The 22,707-nt window shown below is 43.7% G+C and overlaps 1 protein-coding gene across 1 annotated transcript in view; it reads right to left on the minus strand.

Moving 5' to 3' along the window:
• SLIT3 (slit guidance ligand 3) overlaps positions 1–22,707 on the minus strand; it is a 677,992-nt gene that overhangs the window by 621,880 nt on the left and 33,405 nt on the right. Inside the window, exons 2-3 of the mRNA XM_053566757.1 lie at positions 8,882–8,953; positions 3,205–3,276 (exon numbers count right to left, since the gene is read on the minus strand). Coding sequence (XP_053422732.1) covers positions 3,205–3,276; positions 8,882–8,953 — 144 coding nt within the window. The remainder of the gene's footprint in view (positions 1–3,204; positions 3,277–8,881; positions 8,954–22,707) is intronic.

Genomic DNA, 22,707 nt, shown 5'->3' on the forward strand with positions numbered 1-22,707 from the left:
AAAAATGTCTCTAGACATTACCAAGTCTCCTCTGGGGGACAAAATTAGATCCAGCTTAGAACCATTGGTATAGAACAAAAACTCAAGTATTTTTTGATAAATATTTCTCAAGCACTTACTATTATGCCTTGTTTAATCTATGCAATTAAGAGCTACATAGATCATGAATACCGATGTACACATATTTATAGTTTTGGGGAGAAATAATCAGGCAAATAGGGAATTAAAATACAGTGTCATTAAGTTTCCTGCTAGAGATAACCTCATGGTGCTATGAGAGGAGAAGCATCTAACTAAAGTCAGAAGTGAAGCTCCTTTCATGGAAGAATAAAGAATTCTTAGCAGAGACTTGGAGGACAGCCTTCCTTCCTCTTTCCCAGTAGGGCCTCAGGAGAACAAACCAATAATGACTATTCACAACAAAAATAACCCCTCCAAAAAAATGAATAATGAAAAGCCATATTATTTCCAGACTGTATTTCAGAATATGATCAATAAAGATGAATCTACTATCAACATAAAGACACAAGTAAGGTGAGCTGGGAGTGAAACGCAGGGATAGTACCCTCCATGAAGGAGTACCATGTCCTCCTTCAGTTATTAATGGCAATGATATGGCATTTTCCCATTCTATATTTCTCAGTCTGTTTGGAGACACACAGAATACCCACAACCAGATTAACACCAGTCAGGATTAACGTCTCTCACACACACCCTTTTTTACCAACACTGCCTTCCAGGATGCTAATCCAGCTGTGCATACAAATCCAGCTGTCTATACTTCCAATCTTCTTCCTGACCAAGAAGAGTAGGTCTTCTGCTCACTCACAGTAGAATTCAGATGAGGGCTACATGGTCACTAAGCCTGTTTTCTTTACTTCCTGGGCACACAGCTCAACTACTTCCCTCCCCTCTACCCCGGCAGTTTCCCGTGGCCATACGACTGAGTTCTAGCCCAAAGGATGTAAGAGTGGATGTGACATGTACTTCCTCCAGGTCTCGCCTGTGAACGCCTCCCATGTGCAATCCCTCAGGTTCTCTCCCCTCTGCTGGCTTGATGGAGACACACATTGGTACCTTGGAAGCTGAGATTTAAAGATTGTGAAGTCAAAGAGTAGAAGGAATCCCTGAGTCTCCACTTGGAGCACAGAAGCTCTATCAGGAACACCCATATTGGGTTTTCCATGAATGAGAAGTAAACATTCACTGTGTTAAGTCACTAAGATTTGAGCGTTTATCTTGTATAGCAGTTAGCATTACCCACCTAATACACAAAAGTAGAGAAATAGCCCGCTTTCCTCTGCAATTGTAATCCCTTTAGTTCCCCACACATGAATGGTATTTCAGCCTTGTTCACCAAGCCAAAGAAAAGATCCTTTTGCCAGAATATTTCACTGATATTCCCTGGAGTTAAATGGGTATGTGAGAGGCTATTTGCAGGGCCATTGCTAAAGATCACACTTCATCTAATGTCTGCGGCACAGAAGCATGAAAGGATGCGGTCTTTGATGTCACACAGATGTGGCTTTGAATCTTGGTTCTCTCTTTGGCTCCTTTCTTTGGCTCAGTCTCCCTGAGCTCTGTTTCTTCATCCGCAAAACGAGGGTAATAACACCTCATAGGAATTTCATGGGGATAAAAGGACAGACAGCATGTGAAATACTGGCATAGTTCCTAGCATGTCCAAGGTACTCAATTAGTTCTTTCCCAGCAACCATGAAATTAATGAATTGGGAATTTTTTACCAATTATTATTATTATTTTTTTAATGTTCTAATCAGAAGTTCAAACAAGAGCTGCCCTTTTCCACAAAGGACCATGTATTTATCTTTCCTTGTAAATGATGATTATCTCATACAAAGTTATCAGGTTCAACAAATACTTTTATGTTTTCTCTGCTCTAAACAAGGAGAAGAATTTAAGTTTAAAGAGATTTTAAAACAAACACGTAAACAGAGGCAACATTCGGTATTTTTTCCCACTATTTTCCCTTACAAGAAATAAATGCCATATTTTCAAACCAACAACAGCAGGACATACTCTGGGATTTGATCCAGAAGGAGAGCAATAAACAAGACAGTTCCTATGACCGAGAGGGAGGAAAGCATCTTCTGGGTAATACTAATAGACATCGATGAGGACCTCCCTGTCCCCATCTAAGGAGAGACTCCACGGGAAAAGTTGGCACATCGCAGAGCTAACAAGGCAGGGGCAGGCACGCCACCTTACCCAAGCCCGTTTCTGTAAGGGAGATTTGGCAACAGGACAGGTAAACAGAGGACAATTCTAGGTGAGCTGGCAGAGCTGAGAGCTGTCACCGCCTCGTGCCCCAACTACTGCGGAAGGACGCTGAAATGTCAGGGCAACCAGGATGCAGAGAGAGGGCTTGATGAGTGCCGCCCACCAGCATGACTAAGTGCTCCTGGGCACAATCCCCACTCAGAGGGCAGAAAGCAAATATCCAGATGCTATGAGCTGCCAGATGTGATTAACTGAGCAAAGGTGAAGTCGCCCACTTAACCATCTGAGCAGCCTTCCTCAAAGTGACCTAAGGGTTTTCTGCAAAAGTATTCACCAACAAAACGAACGCAGGCACCATCCGACTCCCATCCCTACCTCTTCTCCTGTCTTCCTCCCAGGGAGTCAGAACACTGGCCTATTTTTAAACCACTGGCAGTGCACTCTCTCGTGGAAACGGGGCGAGGCTGGGGGGCCCTCCTGACACAGGCAAACACTCACTCAGAGGCTACGCCCACTCGCCCGTCCTGCCTATCCCCCAAGAATGGGGCAGAGGAGCCTAATACGAGAGGGCTTGAGGGCTCGAGGAGGGAGCTTCTGCCGGTGCACAGCAGGAGGGAGGATCTGACATTGGTTCCCAGGACAGGGATGATGTGGGCCTCCCTCCTCTGAGGAAGGGAAGACTGAGGCTGTGTGCAAACCAGCCCCATGTGCGGATACCCAGAAAGAGCTGAAGGAGAGACAAAGCCCAGATGCGGATTTTAGCATCTTTTAAAGACTTAAGAGCATTTCAGTATCTCTTTAACAAGCATCTAACATGCTCTAAGCATAATAACAAACTTTTTTAAACATTGCAGACTTTCACAAGGTCACAGGATGATTTACCAAAAAAATAAACTAAAAACATAAAAACAAATCTCCAAAGCAAAAACATATTTTTTAAGAAAGGAAGTGTGTGGTACTTACAGTCTCTCCAGCTGCTTTAGGTCCTGGAAGGCACCTCTCTCAATAATGCTGACCTGGTTGTCCTCCAGATGCCTAGAACCACAGAGACAACGGTCAAGGACAAAGCTGAACTCAAGGACCCTTGTGCTAGGCCTCAGACCATGCAGGGGTAACCTGTCCCCCTCTCCCCCGGCTTTTCTGGGCCCCTCCAAGGAGGATCAGTTTGGTGGGACAAGATAATTCACATCGCGGTTTGGTGTCACGGTAACCAGGGTTTGCCGCCTGCACACTTCTACCTGACAGATTGGTTTCCATGCCTCTATTTTAAGAATGTTCTCAGCAAATGTCCCCCCAAGCACTGCAGGATGTTGTACAGAAAAAGAAGAGGTAAAAGCTGCTCCTTATAAAAACCACACATATATTCAGCACCTCTTTCCTCAGAGCTCCCTCCTCCAAGGAGTCAAAAATATTTCATTGAACAGGGCCTTCCTGCTCACCCTAGTAGAAAGGGTGAAGTGATTGTGAGACAATTGGCTGTCACCAAGAAAACCAGCCTGGTCCTGGGAATGCCTCTCACCCAGGGCCCGGCTAATCCTCAGGTCACAATGATGGTCACCAAAGCCTGAGCTCCCTGCCCCAGTGTCAAGCTGCACTCACCCTCTATGTCCTCCAAGGAAGTGACTAAAAATCCTAAACATTCTGTTTCAAGTGAGTTCGACTCTTACATGTGCTATACCTAAGAATTGAGCATACAATACAACATTTATTTTTCTAACTTAAAAAAAAAAAAATGGCAGCTTAAAATGGATTAGCTGAACAGTAGGGGAAGGAAGCCATGAAGCTTCAAAGCCTCCGTCTGGGGCGATCTTGGGCTAAGAAATGACATAGGTTGTACTTTGTGGCTGAATGAGACTTGGGGGTGGGAGGGATGTGATTGTAATTGAAGGATGTTTCTTTGGAAGGTGGAGGATAAGAAGGGCCTGGGCTTCTCTGGATTAAGCAGGAGGAGAGGTGCCCTAAGCACCTTGAAGGGCACAGAACAGAGGAAGGCTGCATCTCACTTCCAAAATGACCCCTCCAGAGGGCTTCCTCAGCCTGACACTTGACCCCTTGTGTTCCCACTGTGCCTAAGAAGCAAGCAGACAGATCTCTGGTCCGTCATCATACTCCCAGCTCTAACATGGTTGTCTAGCTGAGCAGCCACTTTTTAAATGCTCACTGAATGAATGGAAACTACAGGAGACTTGCAAGGGCCTTAGCACATACTGGTTCTATATTAAAGAAAAGCCTAGTCTAGTCTAGGACTTATGAAGTTTCTATCAGAGTGGGTAGCAGTATATTGTTTGGGCTCAATGATATTTTATTTCTTGTGGACGTGCTGCAAACAGTTAAAAAAAATCAGGATATTTCTCCCCCCCCCACACACACCTTACAAAAGAAACTCCCTTTGAAAAAAATCAGCTCTTCCATTTTGGAACATCAATTGGCCAGAGAGAGCAGTGGACGTCGGTCAGCCAAGAGCTCCTGGCTCTGCTGTTTGCCACATTCTGACCCTTACACTTCTGGTAAGGGCTGGTACTTCTAGCCCACACATGCTGACTCCTCACATTCTCCTCACTTAATAGATATGAAAATGATTGAACAGAGACTTTCATGTAGAGCAGTGATTTTCAACTGCTGTGCTATGAGAGGATCTTAGGTGTAGCATGAAAACTTTTAAGATCATTAATTATTTTTGAAAGAAGTTCAAAGCACAGTTTTTTACTCTATTTTTTGGATCAGCATAATTTAAGTGTTCTGCAGAAATATAATTATAGGTTCAAGTGTGCCACAACATTAAAAAAGTTGAAAAACACTGATACAAAGTCTCACAGCTCAGTAGGGTGGACCTCTAACCCCAAGTCAGTGTACTTTCCAGATTTAGTTTTGAATCACTTTTTTCTTTCTTTTTTTTTTTTTTTTTTGATAGTCTCACTTTGCTGCCCCTGGCTAGAATGCCGTGGTGTTATAACTCTATCCTGATGGTGTAATATTGGACTAGCCGGTCAACCTCTCTGAGACTCAGTTTCCTCATTTGTAAAACAGGGAAAATAAAACATTGCATACAGTCTTATAAGAATAAAAATGGAATAAGTAATTAAATTATCTAACCCAGGATCTGGAGTTCAATTAGAAGCTCAATAAATGTTCTTTCCCTTCTCTTTTCCATTCTGCCATATGCAAATAGCCTTACACAAGCACATTGTGTTACACAGAGAACCAGTTCAATACTAGTGGCTGGGGGTTTGCTCAGCTAAGTTTTTACTGCTAATCAACTGATCCCAGAACTTGCAGTCATTATTTCCCAGTTGTAACAAAGACCATCTCTGGGGCCCTTGAGTGTCACATTCTGTGTTTCTGAAGAAGCTTAACTCCAACCTCCAATGATGAATCTCTCAGTTCTGTACTAATTAATCTACCACTACGAGCCTCTTCCAAAACAGGGAGAAGAAATGCAAGCACATCCTATGAGATATGTGCCCAGCTAGAGCATTTATTCCCCTTCCTCCCTGCTAAGATGCTTCATGATATGGTCCGTGGTCCTCCTTTAGGGAACGGTGCCGTCTCCTCTAGGTTTCTCCTAACCCTGCCCACACATCTATGAATAATTCTCTATTTAGCTCTCCTCATTTGCTCCATGTTAAGTATCATCTCTTTCCTGCTGTGACCCTGACTGACAAGCTCCCTTAAGAGCTACTTCCTAGATGTAGCAGAGACTAGTCCAGTACCTGGTGTTCAAAGGCTCAATAAATAATACTTGATGGACAAATAAATCAATGAATGAACATGCTATGACTCTCCCATCCAGACCTGTAGGCTGCAATACAAGCCAGGATTATGCACCAAAGTCATTCACAACCCCTTCAACGTTAGGACAGGAGAACCAGGAAGGGCTGGATGCCCAGAAGTGCTGTCTGTGGCTGGAGTCTGTTCTGAGTTAGAGGGACACAGATTGTATTCATTTTCAGCTCTTTCGGCATTTTTTTTTTTTTTTTTTTAAGTTTTAACACTGGATCAGAATCGGAAATCCTCCCCCCTCATATGATGATAGTTGGGGCAGAGTTTAACTTTTTTATTAACCTCATTTGGGATAAAGCTGACTCCCACATTGCGAGCGTAGCAGAGTTCTTAAACAGACTAAGAAGGGAATATAACTGACACCACCAGAAAAGACATTTTCCTACTCCCCTCTTGTGGGAGAAAGAAATGACATGGACAATCTTTATATATTATCCTTGGATGCCCTTCATTTGGGGAAAATTGCCCCAGGATGAGACTGGAGAACCCCAATAACCATTTGATCTGCTTTCACTCACATTAAAAGCTCTGCATGGGAATGGGTGGCAAGCTCAAATTATCCAACACTATTGAGTCTTTTTTGGCTTCTCTAGAAACTGTAAATAAGAAACAGATATGGGGAATGTGCCAAGGTGTGAAGAAAGCTTTTCTAAAAAGATAGTTGTCTAGGTTACTCAGCTAAAAAGAATAGACTGAAGGAAAATATGGTAAAAATGTCTGGATATTTTATTGGTGTTACTTAGAAAGCATTTCAGCTATTCCACCTAGCAGATCCTTTTACAGTAATAAAGGGCTACTTGGATAGGATTGTCTTTGAGTTGATAAGGAAGATAACGAAACACCATATATAACAGAGTCTATAAAGTGGTGTAGGGTAAGGCTTTTTGGTATTGCTTATCAAAATAAAAAGAATGTACCAATTAACCGAAAAGATGAACTGTAGTCAAAGGAATGTTGTAGACCATCCAGAGGATATTAATACAATTTTTTGTGATTCCTTTAAACTTTCTATTACATTTTCAGAGAGTAGAGATGAAAATTAGAATTTTTATTAGTCTTTCTAATGTAATAGTAGGAAAATCAAAGAGTTATTTTTTGATGTTGTTAGAAATTAAGGAATTGGGTGAAACTTCTGATTTGTATGAAAGGAAACCTCACAGACACAGGAGGAAGAAATGCAAACAAAAAAAAAATAGAGAAGTTAAACAAATGTCTTTTATCCTAGCAAATGACATGGAATACTGAGTTATTGCCTTTATCTTTTCAATAAAAATCACCCTAAAACTGAAGGACAGAATCCCCTCCCCCTCATTCCAATCTCAATTCTGATACACACATCTTGTCTGAGCTGCCAGTCACTTGACAGACCCATGGATGCTATGGCAAAAGAAAGCTTTGGCACACAGTAGGTCCTCCCTCCAAAGGCAGGGAGAGAAGTGTGAGACCAAAGCCTGGAGAACACGCCAGTGGGGTGAGCATCCGCTCGCTGGAGACCCAGCATTCAGATCCCCAAGTTCCCACACGCTGGAGCTCAGAGAAGCTCAGGCAATCCCTTGCACATCAGAGCTGCGCGTACAGAACAGGGGGTCTATGCCTGCCTTGGTTTTCTAAGCCCCCTTGATACACATGGCAGCACTACAGGAAAATCAGAAAGCACACAGTCTGACTCCTTCCATCACCTGCTAGATGGCGTCAGGACCACTTAACCTATCCAAGCCTTTTCCTTGCTGCATGGAAGGGTTGACAGTGATGCCTGCCGCATGTTACCTCCATGTAACACTGTGCTGGGCCCGTGGAAGGTGTAGCATGAACAAGTTGGTTACCATCATCGTCAACACTCCTAATTCTTCTCAATCATAAAAGAAAAAAATGTTATGAAAGTAACAAATAACAATTCACAAGTGGTAATGAGAATAACCAGACCATTCATGAAAACATTAAGTGTGAATGTACATGTGTATATATATGTATGTATAACTACGAGAGCTGAAAAGGTTTCAAACAGCTCATTCTCTGTACTACGGATGAGAAAACTAGAGCCCCAAAGGGTACATGGATTTGCCCAAGGTTACACGGGCAGTAATGATTTCCTAGCCAAGATTTCACAACACAAAAAACACCAAGGCAGTGGCAACTTGCCCAGGCTGTACTCCATCCAGGTCTCAAGCCACACTTATGCATCAACATCAACCAGTGAATAGAGGAGGAACCAAGATCTAATTACTCTTCTCTTATATCCCTGGATGTCTCAGACTTTTCAATGAGCAAGTACTTGGGAAGCTTCTTATCACCCACAGACTTAAGGAGGGATGAAACTCTTCAATATTCTGCAATGAAACCCAATATTCCTTGTGCCCCTATTCCATCAACGTCCATCTCAAATTTTGCTACCTGTCCACATAGCTGTGGGTGTTCAGCAAGCGCTCTGACCCTTTCTGACTCTCTCTCCCCCTCCCTCCTCTCCATCAAGCAACAAGATAAATAACTTTTGTCCTGATTGGTCTTCTAAAGCACAGGCTGGAGAAGAAATTATCATCTCTATGGAAAGGAAGCATGGTTAGTCAACCTGACATTGCTGTCATCTGAGATGCTGGGCAGGTTGATTTATTCATTTATCGCCTTCTGTTTTCCCTGTCACTTGAACTAAGTTCTTCCATCGATCTAGCTCAGCCAGCAGCATCAAGATACAGAATGTGATACCTGTGAGCATTTGGCTACACTAATGATGAGGTTTCTGCTGCAGAATGGTGAGTTCCTATTATCTGGTGCTTGGCAGTGCAATGTTAAGGCAGTAGATTTTTTTTTTTTTTCCTGAAGAGTTGAAAAAAGAAAACGCACTGGAGAACCACCTCCTACTTACAAGACTCGGAGATTCTTGAGCCCAGCAAAATCCATCTTGGAGATCCTGGTGATATTATTTCTGTCCAGGTCACTGCAATGGAGAGCAAATCCAGGTCAGGCTTTTGCAGGTTATACTTATGGTCTATTCTATCCAGACTAACTTGAACTGGAGGGATGTTGCTTGTCAAGGAGAAGGCAATTTCAGTGATTAATGATATCCCTCGAGCATGCCCAACTAACCTTAAGGATACTGTATGGAATAAACCATTCATTATACATATAGTAGAACTCTGTTATGCTTAACTGCCTGGCTTCTGTGGCCCCCTCGTCAGGTAACAAAGTTTTCTGTGGCAGTCTCCCCTCCTCCGACTCTCAGCTCTTGTCATACGAGGTGGGGGATAATACCTCTTCCCAGCTCCCAGGATGGGTATCTGAGCCAGGCCAGGCTTGTAAGTATTTTCAACCCCTCTGACCACAGCAATTGTTTCAGAGATGCATACATAACTCGAATTCCCAATATCTCTCTATCCACTGGGATTGATAAACCGCTCAGGGTTGCCAGTAGCCATCTTGCCACCAGGAAAAGAACCAGCAGATGGGAAGAGCCTGAATCCTGATGCTCTCCTGTGAGTGCTGAAGCCACTCATGCCTGAAGCCAGATACCTGAGAATTTTGAACTTACACAAGCTATTCTATCCCATCTCTTATATATTTTGGTTTAAAGCAGTTTGAGTTGAATTTCTTATCACTTGAAACCAAAAGTTTCTTAACTGACTTTGGTACATAGCTAGATACCAATTGACAGGATGTAACTTGTCCATTTCCTAGCTAGTCTGCAAACTCCTGGAGTGCAAACTCTATATCCTATTAACTCCACAACCCAACATAGCAGAGTACATGCCTGGCACACAGCAGAGGTACCTCACACACAAAGACAGCTCCCTGACTTACTTGGCCTCAGCTTGGAGGTGTAAGCACCAAAAAGTGGCCCCAAAGAGGAGACATGGCTATAGAGGAGCTGAAAGCCTTTTGGTGATGGCACTTGGCCAGAATGGAGGGGACAGGATGGATGGTAGAAACCAGGTGGAGGCAAAATTGAAGTCAGCAATGAACCTGTGAACAACTGTATGAATTTTCTGTGTTCACTAAAATCATCAAGATGGGATGTGTTACAGTTTTCAAGAATGAATGCCCAGTAATCAATTCCTATATATTCCGCCTTATGACAAACTCCTCTGGGTTCAGGCCCTTGGAGATTCAACAAGGTGTCTGTAAACTAGCTTTTCTTTCCTCCAGAACACATTTATGTACTAAGAGGCCATTGTCCCAAGGATGAGACAAATGTTCACCTGTTCTTTGGTTTTCCTAGTCAAATCCTAAAATTTCTCTTTTAGAATTTATTATGCCTCAGAAAAACGAGTGAGTTATACAGTTGCCTAAAGGAACAAGGGAGCAATTTTCAGATTCTAGCACTTTTAATGAGGAAAAAAAATCAACTTTGAGGAAAGATTACTCTCCTGATGTCAGAAATGATGCAGAAATAAAAATCAAACGAGTCCTTGAATAACCTCACCTGCACACCCCTCCTTTCCTCATCCAGTTTTCTAACAGCTAAAGCAGCCATCAGAGTTGTCTCATAACCGTGATAGAGAAAAGAAATACTTAGACTTCTCAGACTAATGTGAGTGCTGGTTAATAAAAAAAAAAGAGAGCAAGCATTACACAGGAAAATAAAGGGTTGCCCATGCCAGGATGAGAAATCAGCAGATAGAAGCCTGCAAGCTCTCAGTCATCACAAGCATTATCCTCAGCTTCCGTCTGAATCGGGATGGATGTTTGGGGACCTTGACAACTGTGAATATGACAATGCAACTATGGCTTTAATTACTAGGACATAGCATGGTGTGTCAGCAGCTGTGCTAGTAGCTGTGGCACTGATATTTTCAATTAATATTTATTATGTAAAAAGGCACAAAGTGTGCCACTAAAATTCTGAGGATGTTGCAGGGGCAGGGTGTGCTGTGAGGTTGTCCCAGGCACAAAGTCAGTGTTTGGGGGCCAAGTGTCAGAGGCCAGCGGCCCTGGGTTTGAATCCCTGCCCCGCAGCTTACTGGATGACCTAACGCCAAACCACTTCCTTTTGGGGGCCAGGTTTTTCCGTTTACAAAATAAGGCTGACAATCTGGAGCTCAGGAGTTTCTAGGAGGGTTAAAGGAGAGGACATACACACAGCGCTTATCTGACACTTGTTAAATGCTCAATTGTGGCAGCTATTACTACAACAGTCACCTCTGCTCTGAAATTTCAACTCACCAACAGAAGCTGACTGCCCTGGCCCCAAACTTTGTGCCTGCAGATGAATCCTGGGATCCCCAGGACACTCCTGTTAGTGTAGAATCTTTCTATAGGTAAGAGTAGAGTGCTGGCACCAAGAGCAGCCGCCTCGTGCTGGGCTTCCTCTCCTTTACAGCATTTCTATGAAAACTATTTCCATGGTATCTGCCTGCAAAGTGACACAAGGGCCCCCTACTCCTCAACTGGGCTCTGTTGCCCCCCTCTGAAACACACTGCCCAAGAGAAGGGCAAGGAGCTCCTGGGCTTCAAACTGCAACAGATCTGCAACAAATCTCGGTCCCACCTTTCATCATCCAATCCCACACAACTGGGGCTGTGGGAGTTTGAGCAACTTACTTAACCTCTCTGAGCCTCTGTGCTTTGTAATCCTCTCCTATTCACAGACCACAGAATGATGAGAAACCCAAAGCATGGGCTTCAGCTTGCTTGGCTGAAAATGGAAATTAATTATATTGATAGTGAGCAAAGGCTTCCCATCCCACCACCAGCCCCCGCAGGGCCAGCCCAGGCTCTTGTGGACTTTTACAGCCTTCAGCTTTGGCCTTGGAGGGAATCAGCGTATGACAGGTTAGGATGATTTCTAAACTACCAGCAGGAGGTGAGATCTGGGCTAGACAGCAGGAATGGTGTCTAGATGCACACGTGGAAAGTGTGTTTTAATATATCTGTAATTTCTTTATTTGATGTATTTCCCATTAAGAGGTAAGGTCTATACCCATTTCCCTTGAACCTGAGCAGGCCTTTGAGACTGCCTGGACAAACAGGATGGGTGCAGAAGCAATGGAACAGAACTTCTGAGGCTGGGTTAGAAGACGTAAGGAAAGAGAGGCACTCCCTTTCTCTCTCAGCACTTTCACTGGAGCCTGGAGCTGCCATACAGAAAAGCAGATAACCTGGAGCTGCCATGTTGGTGAGACCCTGTGAGAGGACGGGGAGAGAATGAGGTACCTAATGAGAAACCCTAAGCCAGAATCACCTGGCTGAACCACTCTAGACTTCCTTGACCCACAGACACTGTGCGAGGTAATACATAACAACACATTGGTCAGTGAGGACCACATACATCATGGTTGTCCCGTAAGATTATAATGGAGCTGGAAAATCCCTATCACCCGGTGACATCCCAGCCATCATAACATCATTAGTATGTGTTCCTCACATGTTTATGGTGATGCTGTTGTAAACAAACCTACTGCACAGCCAGTAATATAGAGTATAGCACTATAATTACAAGCAGTCCCCAAGTTACAAACATCCAATTGATGTATGACTTGCACTTATGAACAGAGGCTGTTACAGGTAGGTCCTGTACCCATTCCCGTTCCAACTTACATACCAATTCAATTTAACAACCTACAGAACCTTTCTCATCGATAACCCCAAGACTGCCTGTATGCTTGATATATAATATCTGATAATAATTAATGACTACACTACTTGTTTATATATTTACTATACTATTCTTTCTACCTTAATTTAGGTGTACTACTTCTACTTATATTTTTAGGAAAGCTAACTCTAAAACAGCCTGAGGCAGGTGCTTCAGGAAGTATTCAGAAGGCGGCCCTGATACTATAGGAGATGACAGCTTCATGCGTACCATTGTCCCTGAAGACCTTCCAGTGGGACAAGATGTGAAGTTAGGAGACAGTGACATTGATGATCCTAACCCCGCGTAGGCCAAGGCTGACCTGTGTGCTTATGTCTTCATTTGCAGTAAAAATGTTTAAAGTGTAAAATGTAAATTAAGTAGGAAAAAACTTATTTATGGATACAAAGAAAATATTGCTGTAAATCTGTATAATGTGTGTTTTAAGCTAAGTGTTACTATAAAAGAGTCAGAAAGTTTAAAAATTTTTAAAGCTTACGAAAGTAAAAAAGTTACAATAAGCTAATGTTAATTTGTTACTAAAGAAGTTTTTTTTAAATAAATTCAGTGTAGCCTCAGTGAACAGTGTTTATAAAGTCTACTGTACAGTGATGTCCCAGGCCCTCACATTCACTCTTCACCTTTGACTCCCCCAGAGCAACTTCCAGTCCTGCAAGCTCCATTCCTAGTGCCCTGTACAAGTATGCCATTTTTGATCTTTTATTTGTACTATATTTTTACTGTACCTTTTCATATTTAGAAGTGTTTAGCTACCCCAATACGCACCCTTATGTTGCCATTGCCTGCAGCATTCAGTACAGTAACCTGCTGTCTAGGAGCCATGGGCTGCACCCTGCAGCCTGGGTGTGCAGTAGGCTGTGCCATCTCTGTTTGTGAAGTGCACTCTGTGATATTCGAATAATGATGAAAATTGCCTAGCAACGCATTTCTCAAAAGGGATCTCCATCATCAAGTAACACATGACTGTACCAAAGCGAGTGCTGTATCTTAAGCCGTAAAGTTTGGGGGTGATTCATGTGCTACAATAGAGAGGCAGACCAGAAATGAAGAAGAAGCTACCTTCTGAGTATTTAATTGGCCATTAACAATGGAAACCTATTTACTTGGTTCCCCATGGCAAGTCCTTTCTGAGACTTGCCTGCCACCATTGATGCCCTTAGTTCTGTCATTATGCTCAAAGAAGGCTCAAAGGGGCTACAGGAAGCCATAGCATTCTGGAGGCAAGGTGAGAACTGACCCTTCTCTCAGGCTTGAAGGAATAATGATTACATACATAATTAGGGGTGCCCATTCCTCCAAGAAGTACTAAGGATACCATGGGTATCACTATGATGTTAATGTTGATTAACATTCATTGAATGTTGTGGCAAATAGCTAAGTTGTCTACCAAACTATTTTCACTGTCTCGAGTGTACAGATAAACTACGTTTCCCAGCACTCCCTGCACATAGGTTGCAACCATGTGATGAGTTCACATCACTATCTCAGGGGCAGAAGTGCTGCCCAGTCTTCCAGCTCTTTCTCTTCTCTCATCTAGGGCTGGGCTCAGTAGCTACAGTGGATTCCAAGGATGACAAATGGAAAGAATGACAGCACTCAAGAGCAGATACCTTGTCCTCCCTTGCCTCCCCATTTACACACATGAGACTCAGACATCCACAAGAAAGAGCTCCTAAACCACTGAGACTCCAGAGCTATGCTATAGCAATCTATACTGACAAATGGAATATCTTTAAGACAGTAGCTTTCTATTCTTTTTTTCTTTTCTTTGTGACAGTTCTGAAAGGTAGGTATTATCTTACTCCAACAGATAAAATACTGTGGATCAGCCTTAAAAAGAGCTGATACTTGTTGGACCTATACTATGCGCCAGGCACTCTGTTAAGGACTTTGTGTTCATCTTCTCTAACCCAGATAGCAATCGTATGTTGTAGAAACTATTATTATCTCATTTTTCACATGAAGAGGCTGAACCCTCCTTCAGCTTAAAAAAATTTTTTAACTAGTAAAGAAACTTGCTATAAGGTAATACCCTAGTAAGTCGCAAAGCTGGGATTTGAATCTAGGCTCTCTGAATGCAGAGGCCACTGGCTTTACCCATCATAGCATTCTGCCCATCTACAATTAGAGCATTTTCTGTTGCATCAAGTTATTAACTGAATGGGAAGAAAAGAATGCATGCATAAATGTCCTAAGAACTAAATAAATAGAACAGAACACATTTCCTGTCCCCACACCTTGAAAAAAAATCAAAGGCATCCTCCTAGTGCAGCAGCTCTCAACCTGTGGGTCGCGACTCCTTTTTAACAATGAAAACACATTGCAGCATTAGGAAGGTTGAGAACCACTGTCCTAGCGGATTTGCGGCCCCTATTCATCCAAGATGGCACACTTCCTCCCCAGGTACCCAACGAGTCCTGCCCAGGAGGAGTGCTGGGCCCTGCTACAGGCTCATACAGGAAGACTATCTCGCTGTGTTTGCCCGTGTCTGGTTCCCATGATGTTCCTCATCATCTGCTGTGCTGCCTCCATAAACAGGCATCACCATGGCAATATCCTGGATTATTTCTTCCTTTCCCAATCAGTGAATCACATACTGAGACTTGGAGCTTTGTGGTATTTTCACATCTGTTTGACACTGTGGGTGGGGTGGCAAGGAAGAATAATTCAGAAAAACATGGAAAAGAATGAAACAAAAATGAGATTTTGTAGGGCAGGCCACCATCCCTATCTTGACACATGTATATTCATATCCTTCTTTTGATTCAATCTGTGGCATTCCTGAAAATTTTTTCGTCTTGCTGTGGCACATCTGGAAAGAGGGAGGAGTAAAAAACAACACAGTGTGGAGACAAGGGCTTTGACTGTAAATCTAGTAGATGCGAATTTGAATCCTTGCTTCCTCCCTTCTTAGCTGTGTGGTTTTAGGAAAGGCACTTAACTAAGCCCCAGTTGTCATTCTGTGACTTCTATAAAAATAGAACCTAAACTACCAGGCCTATAGGAGTATCAGGAGGTTCCACAGATAAAGTATGTGAGGAAATGCTTTCTAAATAGTATTCAGAAGAGTCCATTTTTCAGCCACAGTCAACAATAGTTAGGGAGAAGATGCGATGATGCAGATTATAATGGACTTCAAAAAAGATGTTTATCTGTGATGGTGAGATGTATATAGAGAACACACCACTAGTCCATATCAAACTTTTAAGACTATCTGCCCCCATACACCAAGGATATATAGAATGCTCTGTTCATGGGAAAGATGAGGGGAGCTCCCTCTCACAGGAGTCTACAAGCACAGATTAGTAGCTAACCCATGTTGGGCATGATGTCTACCCGTGATGGGTAGGAGGGTAGACTACATGACCTATAAAAAGTCCTGTCAATTGTGAGATTTATAACAATTTTGAGATCTATAATTTCGTATTTTGGGAGCACATTACCAAGTAGATTTTTTAAAAAGTTAAAAGAATATAGATTTACTTCTTCGGCTCAGGGAGCTTGGAGTCCAGCTGAGATGAGCCAAGACTAAAAAGCTCCCTGGAAAACAACATAAGAATCTACAAAATCCCATATTAAGAGACATGGTCTAAATCCCACAGGCGCAATGGAATTGGCAATCTGAGATGGGAGGCAGGAACTCAAAGGGCCTCCTGGAGGAAATGGGACGGAAGTGCATCATGGTGGCACAGTGACAGCAGGGAGCATGGGGGGATCACAGAGAAACGTTAAGAGCTGAGGATGAGGGCAGGTGTTCCTGAGTAACCTTTCAGATGTGTAATGCCTCCATATCCCAGTTCCTGTAGTATGATCTAGGAATTCCTGCTCGTGAAAGGGGTTAAGAGGGGCCAGAATTAAGCCCTGCCCGAACCATGTACCACCAGCAAAGAAGAGCTTCCAACCAGACCAGAACAAACTAGCAAGAAGGCTCTGGTTTCAGTTTCAGCTCTCTCCACCCTTCTCCCCTTCCTATAGGAGAGGTAGGGATGGACCAGCCCGAGGTCAGGGTGTTCGTTCTCCAGGTTCATTCTCCCTGAGTGCTCAGTTTCACCAAAGTCTACCACTCCTCTTCACAACTCTGTCCATTTCCGTGGTTTCAAAACACTTTGCCTCCTCTCATCTCTTCTGGCTTAGGAGGTGGCAACAGCTCAGCTGCTCCTAGTCCTGGGTTCTACAGTATCCCTTGTGGTTCCCCTGAACCATACCCACAATTCTAAAATGGTCCCTTTGTTCCACCTGCTTTCTGTTACTTACTGATATATCATTCATTCATTAAACAAATATGTCTTGACCATTTACGTTTCAGGAGCCATACTAAATGCTGAGATACAGCTTTAAACAATCCTAGTACACTCCCTGACCACATGGAACTTAAAGAGTTTAGTGGGGGCAGAAATAAACACAGGGGCAAATATCATAGACAGTAATATACACTTTACACCATGGGTTGGCAACCTTTTTCTTTAAAGGCCAGATTATAAATAAATTTTCTAACCATGTTTCCCACTGCAACTATTCAACTCAGCTTTGCAGTGTGAGAGTAGCCACAAACAACATATAAATACATGGACGTGACTATGTGCCAATAAAACTTTATTTACAAAGACAAGCAGAATGCTGATTTGGCCCAGGGGTTTTAGTTTACATACTCCTGCTCAATACTATACCAGGGGCCTAAACAAAAGCTTACAGGAGAGTATAAGGAAAGGGATTTGGTGTAATTGGGTTGTAGGGTCACGGGAGGTATTCAGGAAAAGGTGACATTTTAACTGAGACCTCAAGAATCAGTTGGCCACATCCAGGTTGGCATGGAAATATACGAGAGGGAGAAAAAGAATTCCAGGTTAAAAAAAATAGCATGTATAAAATCCCAGAGGCATTGCTTGGAGTGCAAGCAGATTTATTTAGCTGTTAAAGCATAACCCGCAAGGGAAAGAAGGTCTGTCTGTTCATCGGTCCATCTGGCTGGCCTCTGTCCAGCCTTCATTTTTTTCCTTCCTTCCTTCCTTCCTTTCCTTTCTTCTTTACCCCTCCTCCTCTTCATCCTTCTTTTCTTCCAATAAACCTTTATTGAACACCTATTCTGGACCTGGCACTGTGCTTATGGCTAAGGGCAGAGCCATAATAGCACAAAGAAGTTCCTTTTAAGGAACTTTTATTTCCTTGGTGAGTGCAACAGATTTATTCTGAGGTGGTTCCCAAGATCAGAACTTGCTTCTCCCCTTGAGTGTGGGCAGACTCTAGTGGCTTGCTTCTAACCAATAAAACACAGCAAAGGTGGCAGGATGTTACCTTTGTGACATATCATTGCAATGCTCATCTTGTTAAAGGACTCTAAACTTGGCCAGCCGGAATAAAAAGAGTGGCTACACTAGGAAATCCCCCTAGCAAGGGAGTGAGAGAAGCCTCCACCAACAACCAACTAGGAATGGACAATGACCAGGAGGAACCTGAAGCTCTCTAACAGGCTGTGAAGAACTGAATGGTGCCAACCTCAGAGCTTGGAAACAGAGCCTTCTCCAGTCAGGCCTTGAGATGAGACCACCTCCTCAACCAACACCTTCACCCCAGTTTTGTGAGACCCTGAAGCACAGGATGCAGCTCATGATGAGGGGATGAATGAGTATTGTTCTAAGGCACCAAACTTGTGGCAAGATTATTATGCAGCAAGAGAAAAGCAATATGGTGGAGACAGACAATCCCAAACAAACAAGATCACAATAACAACACAGCGACACGGAAGTAATTAGAAAATAGCAGCACGCGGAAGCAAAGAGAATGAAGATGAGGTGAGAGGGAGTGGTGGTCAGGAAACACATCTCTCAGGGGGTCTGATCCCAAAAGGAAAAGGATTCAGTTAAGGGAGAAGTTGAAGAGAGAAATTCCAGGGACAGGAAGAGAAACAAAAAGGCCATGAGAGGAGAAAGCATTTAAACAGTCTAAACAACAAAAAAGGATATTCTAGTGACTACCACATAGCAGCATCAAATGGGATCACAGAGGCTGGTGGCACCTACCCTGGAGGATGCATCCAGAGGGCTGGCAATTTGCCTGGAAACCAGAACCATAGCAGGGCCAAGAACTGATCTGATCACCACTTGGTCCTTTCTTCTGACATCATTCCTGCCTTGTAACCAGATTCATTTCCCCCAATACCCATTCCATTCCACAGCTCAGCAGGGAGGGTCTCACCACTGTCCTCAGCTTGCCCCATTTAATTCTTCCTTCTTTATGTTCAGACATTTATCGAGCACCTACCAAGATCCAGGAGTTGTGCTAGGCACTCCATATATGCTCATGCTGTCTGCTGGCCCTGAAAGCTCTCCACATCCCATATCCATCCAAATCCTGCTGGTTATGGGCTGAACTGTGTACCCCCAGAGAAAGGCTGAAGTCCCAACCTCTGCTACCTGTGCATGTGATCTTATTTGGAAAACAGCCTGTTACAATTGTAATCAACTTAAAGTGAGATCACTAGGGTGGACCTTAATCTGATGTGGTTAGGTCCTTCTAAAAGGAAGAGACTGAGACTCAGAAAGATAATACAAAAGAGGCAGAGACGGGAGTAATGCACCTGCAAACCAAGGAATGCTGAGGAGGGCCGCAGCAATTCTCCTTAAGGATTTCAGAAGGAATGTGGCCCTGTTGACACCTTGATTCCAGCTTCCCAGACTCCAGAAATGTGAAAGAATATATGTGTGGTGATTTAGAGCACCCAGTTTGTGGTGCTTTGTTATGGCAGCCCCAATAAACAGAAATACCCAATTTTCAGGTTTTGTCAAGCCTCTGCACATCCCTTACAGTTGCGCCCCGACCCCCAAGCCCACTCCACCACATGCTGGCTTCTCCCCCGCCCTGAACTTGTGAACTTCTGGCTTACGCAGCCTCTGCACAACTCACTTTGATCACAGTTCCTTCCACCTTGTGGCACCTGTCTGTTTCTTGTGTGTACCTATCTCTCTAAGGCAGTGGTTCTCAACCTTCCTCATGCTGTGGCCCTTTAGTACAGCTCCTGTGGGTTGCGACCCACAGGTTGAGAACCACTTCTAAGGACTGTGAAGAGTGCATTCCCCACACATCCTCCCAGACACCTCGGATGAAGAAAGACCAAGTCAGAGACACTCGGAAAAATGTATTACAGTTTTCTCAGGGTGGTGGAACAAAAAGGGTTTTGTGGGTTTTTCTTAACATTTCACATTTTGTTTACTAATATCAACAATGCTTTCTGGAATAGATAGTTTCCTCATACACCTTCCGCCCACCCAAAGAACGCTGCAAAAAGTGGTCCAGTTGACCTAAGAGTCTCCCCACAGCTAAAGAGACCAGGAAGAATTAAAGCCACGTGAGACTCTGAAAATCCGGCCATCTGGCTCACAGGAAGATGCTTCTTGGTGAGCCTAAGGGCACTTGTCAGGAGCTGCTCAGATTGCCCAGCCCTAAAGGGTATCTCCCTGTTTCTTCTCCCCAGTCCAAAAGACCTAATGCCATCCATCAGCTACCTTGATGGAAGAGGGGAAAAAAAGCACATGTTCAAGAACCGTCAAAACACCCTCCCGTTAGCCCAGCAGTGGTGTTTCCCTGTGGATCACCCTCCCATATCATGCTTTACCTCTCTAAACTCACAAAACAGGAGGCTTTCTTAATTATTCTCTGATTTTTGCACTTTGTTCTCAATTATATAACCACATACAAGTTTAAAAACACATACACGCATTTGGGAGAGAAATGAACTCGATTTAAAAAACTGGCTTCACACTACCTCAGTTGTTTGAGAACTAAGTCTCCCTGGGCTAAATTTTGGGCTTGGCAACACTCTCGCATATATAATTTTACACCTGCAAAAGCTTGCAGCCAGCCCTGTGCAGACAGTTACCTGCCGGGAGGAAAACAGTCCAGACAGAGGCGCAACATGCATGGTGGTCATGAGAGGGCCTGCAAGGAGGATGGTGGTAGGTGTGGGGTCTCCACTCTTTCTCCCTTTGCAGCAGGAGAGCTCCCTGCCCTGTCTTGCTCAGTTCAGCCTCATGCATCAAAACAGGGCATACATGGGACAACTGGCTCTTTACTGTGGGCAGTAGAGTAGAACTTGCAAACTGGTAGGTAGCCCACCAGTAAATTCTGGCCTGCAGACTAGTTTGGTTCTGTGATTTTCACATATGCAAATTAATAGCCAATATGGGGACATTTCATACACAAATCTGTAATTCCGGCTTGTCTCCAAAAATCAGATAACCTTGGGCCATAAACTGCTAGTAAAAAGCAACTGCCTGCTTTGAATAAGGCACATGCTCTGCAATTTACCCATCCATCTGATCTGATTCCCTCACTCTTATTACCTGTTTAGTCCTTATGGATGCTGGGGTTTGAGATCCCTGCTACTGAACACTATGCTTAAGAAAGCAGACCCTAGAATCAGATAGCCTGAGCTCAGATTTCAGGAGATAGTGTGAGTTTAGGCAAATTAGCTTAACCCATTCCTAAGCTTCTATATCTTCATCTTTAAAATGGATACAGGACCAAGAGTGGTGGCTCACACCAGTAATCTAGCACTCTGGGAGGCTGAGGAGGGTAAATCGCTTGAATTCAGGAGTTTGAGACCAGCCTGAGCAAGAGCAAGACCCTGTCTCTACTAAAAATAGAAAAACTAGGCAGGCATTGCGGGGGAAGGGAGGTGTAGTCCCAGCTACTCAGAAGGCTGAGGCAAGAGGATCTCTTGAGCCCTCGAGTTTGTAACAATTTGAGGCTGCCGTTAGTTACGATGATGCCACAGCACTCTGCCCAGGGCGACAGAGTGAGACTCTTGTTTAAAAAAAAAAAAAAAAAAAAAAGGAGGCGGAGGGACTGGTCTTTAGGGGCGGTGTGCGAAAGGGGGCGGGGCAAAGCTGGTCGTTAAACCTCACCTTCTCTGAAACAGAGCACAAGGGCCCAGTGCAGGTGACCCACGTAAGGGGAGATACAGTAATGGTGTTGATGGACGGCTCTCTGCAGCTGGTGAGCCCAGAGGGAGCACCAATACGGGGCCTTCGCACACAGGAGATCTGGTCAGAGGTCAGCTTCAAGCTTTTTGGAAGCATGTTGTACAGGTGTGGGCTCTAGGGTCTTACCAGCTGCTGCAGGAGCTGAGAAATACCACCCTCACCTTTCGTCTGCTTGGCTCTCCCAAGTCTGTAGCGGTGGAGACATGCCCAGCAGATGATCCTACTGCCCCCAGCAACCTCTACATCCAGGAATGAGACCCGAGGAGGATGTTAGGAACTAGTCCCTACATCTCCCTCTTTAAAAAAAAAAAAAAAAGGAATAATCACAATCTGCAATCTCCTACCTCCTGGGAGATTGTAAAAATTAAGTGAGATGATATATATATAAAGTGATTCTAGCCCAGGGCTGATCATGTTTTAAGTAATCATTACTGTCAATCAGCTGATGATTATTCCTGCAAAGCACGAGCACAAGTAAGAAGATGATGATGTTAGCAGGACCTGGGTGCTTCATTAACAGTGAAGGGGGCACATGGTCTAATCCATGCCCTTTCCCCCCCAGGCACACCCTTAATAGAGCATGTGAAGAAAGAAGTGACATGCTCAGGATATCCCAGCTCCCAGGCTCAGAAATAAAGAAATAAGTAATCCCTACCAAATTCTTCTTGGGATGATATAAGGCAACTTATTCTATCACCTCCAGGTGATGACTATCAATCCGAAGATTCACCTTTTATACCCCTCTTTATCAGGCCCAGAAACCACAAACCCTTCCAAACGCCTCAGAAGTTTTGGCGTGTTGCCAAATCTCTTCCCTACACAGCAAAGGAAAATAGGTGATGAAATGACTCCCCCAGTAGCCAGGAGTCAGCAAACAGAAATCCCCAAAGAGACTGGGGTCAGCCTTTGGAAATACAGTGAGAAATGTAGGAGATATGGCATGTTGGGGACAATGCTTTGTGTTCACAAACTGTTTCATTTTCCCCCTAGGCAAACAACATGATTAGATTTCCTGCACCCTTTGCATCTAAGTGGGACCATGTGACTCATTTCTGATTGAAGGAACGTGGATGGAAGTAATATACGCCATATCCAGGAGAGGTTGTCAAACATCCTGCATTT

Source organism: Nycticebus coucang, chromosome 17 (genome assembly GCF_027406575.1).
Source record: "Nycticebus coucang isolate mNycCou1 chromosome 17, mNycCou1.pri, whole genome shotgun sequence".
NCBI classification, from domain to species: Eukaryota; Metazoa; Chordata; class Mammalia; order Primates; family Lorisidae; genus Nycticebus; species Nycticebus coucang.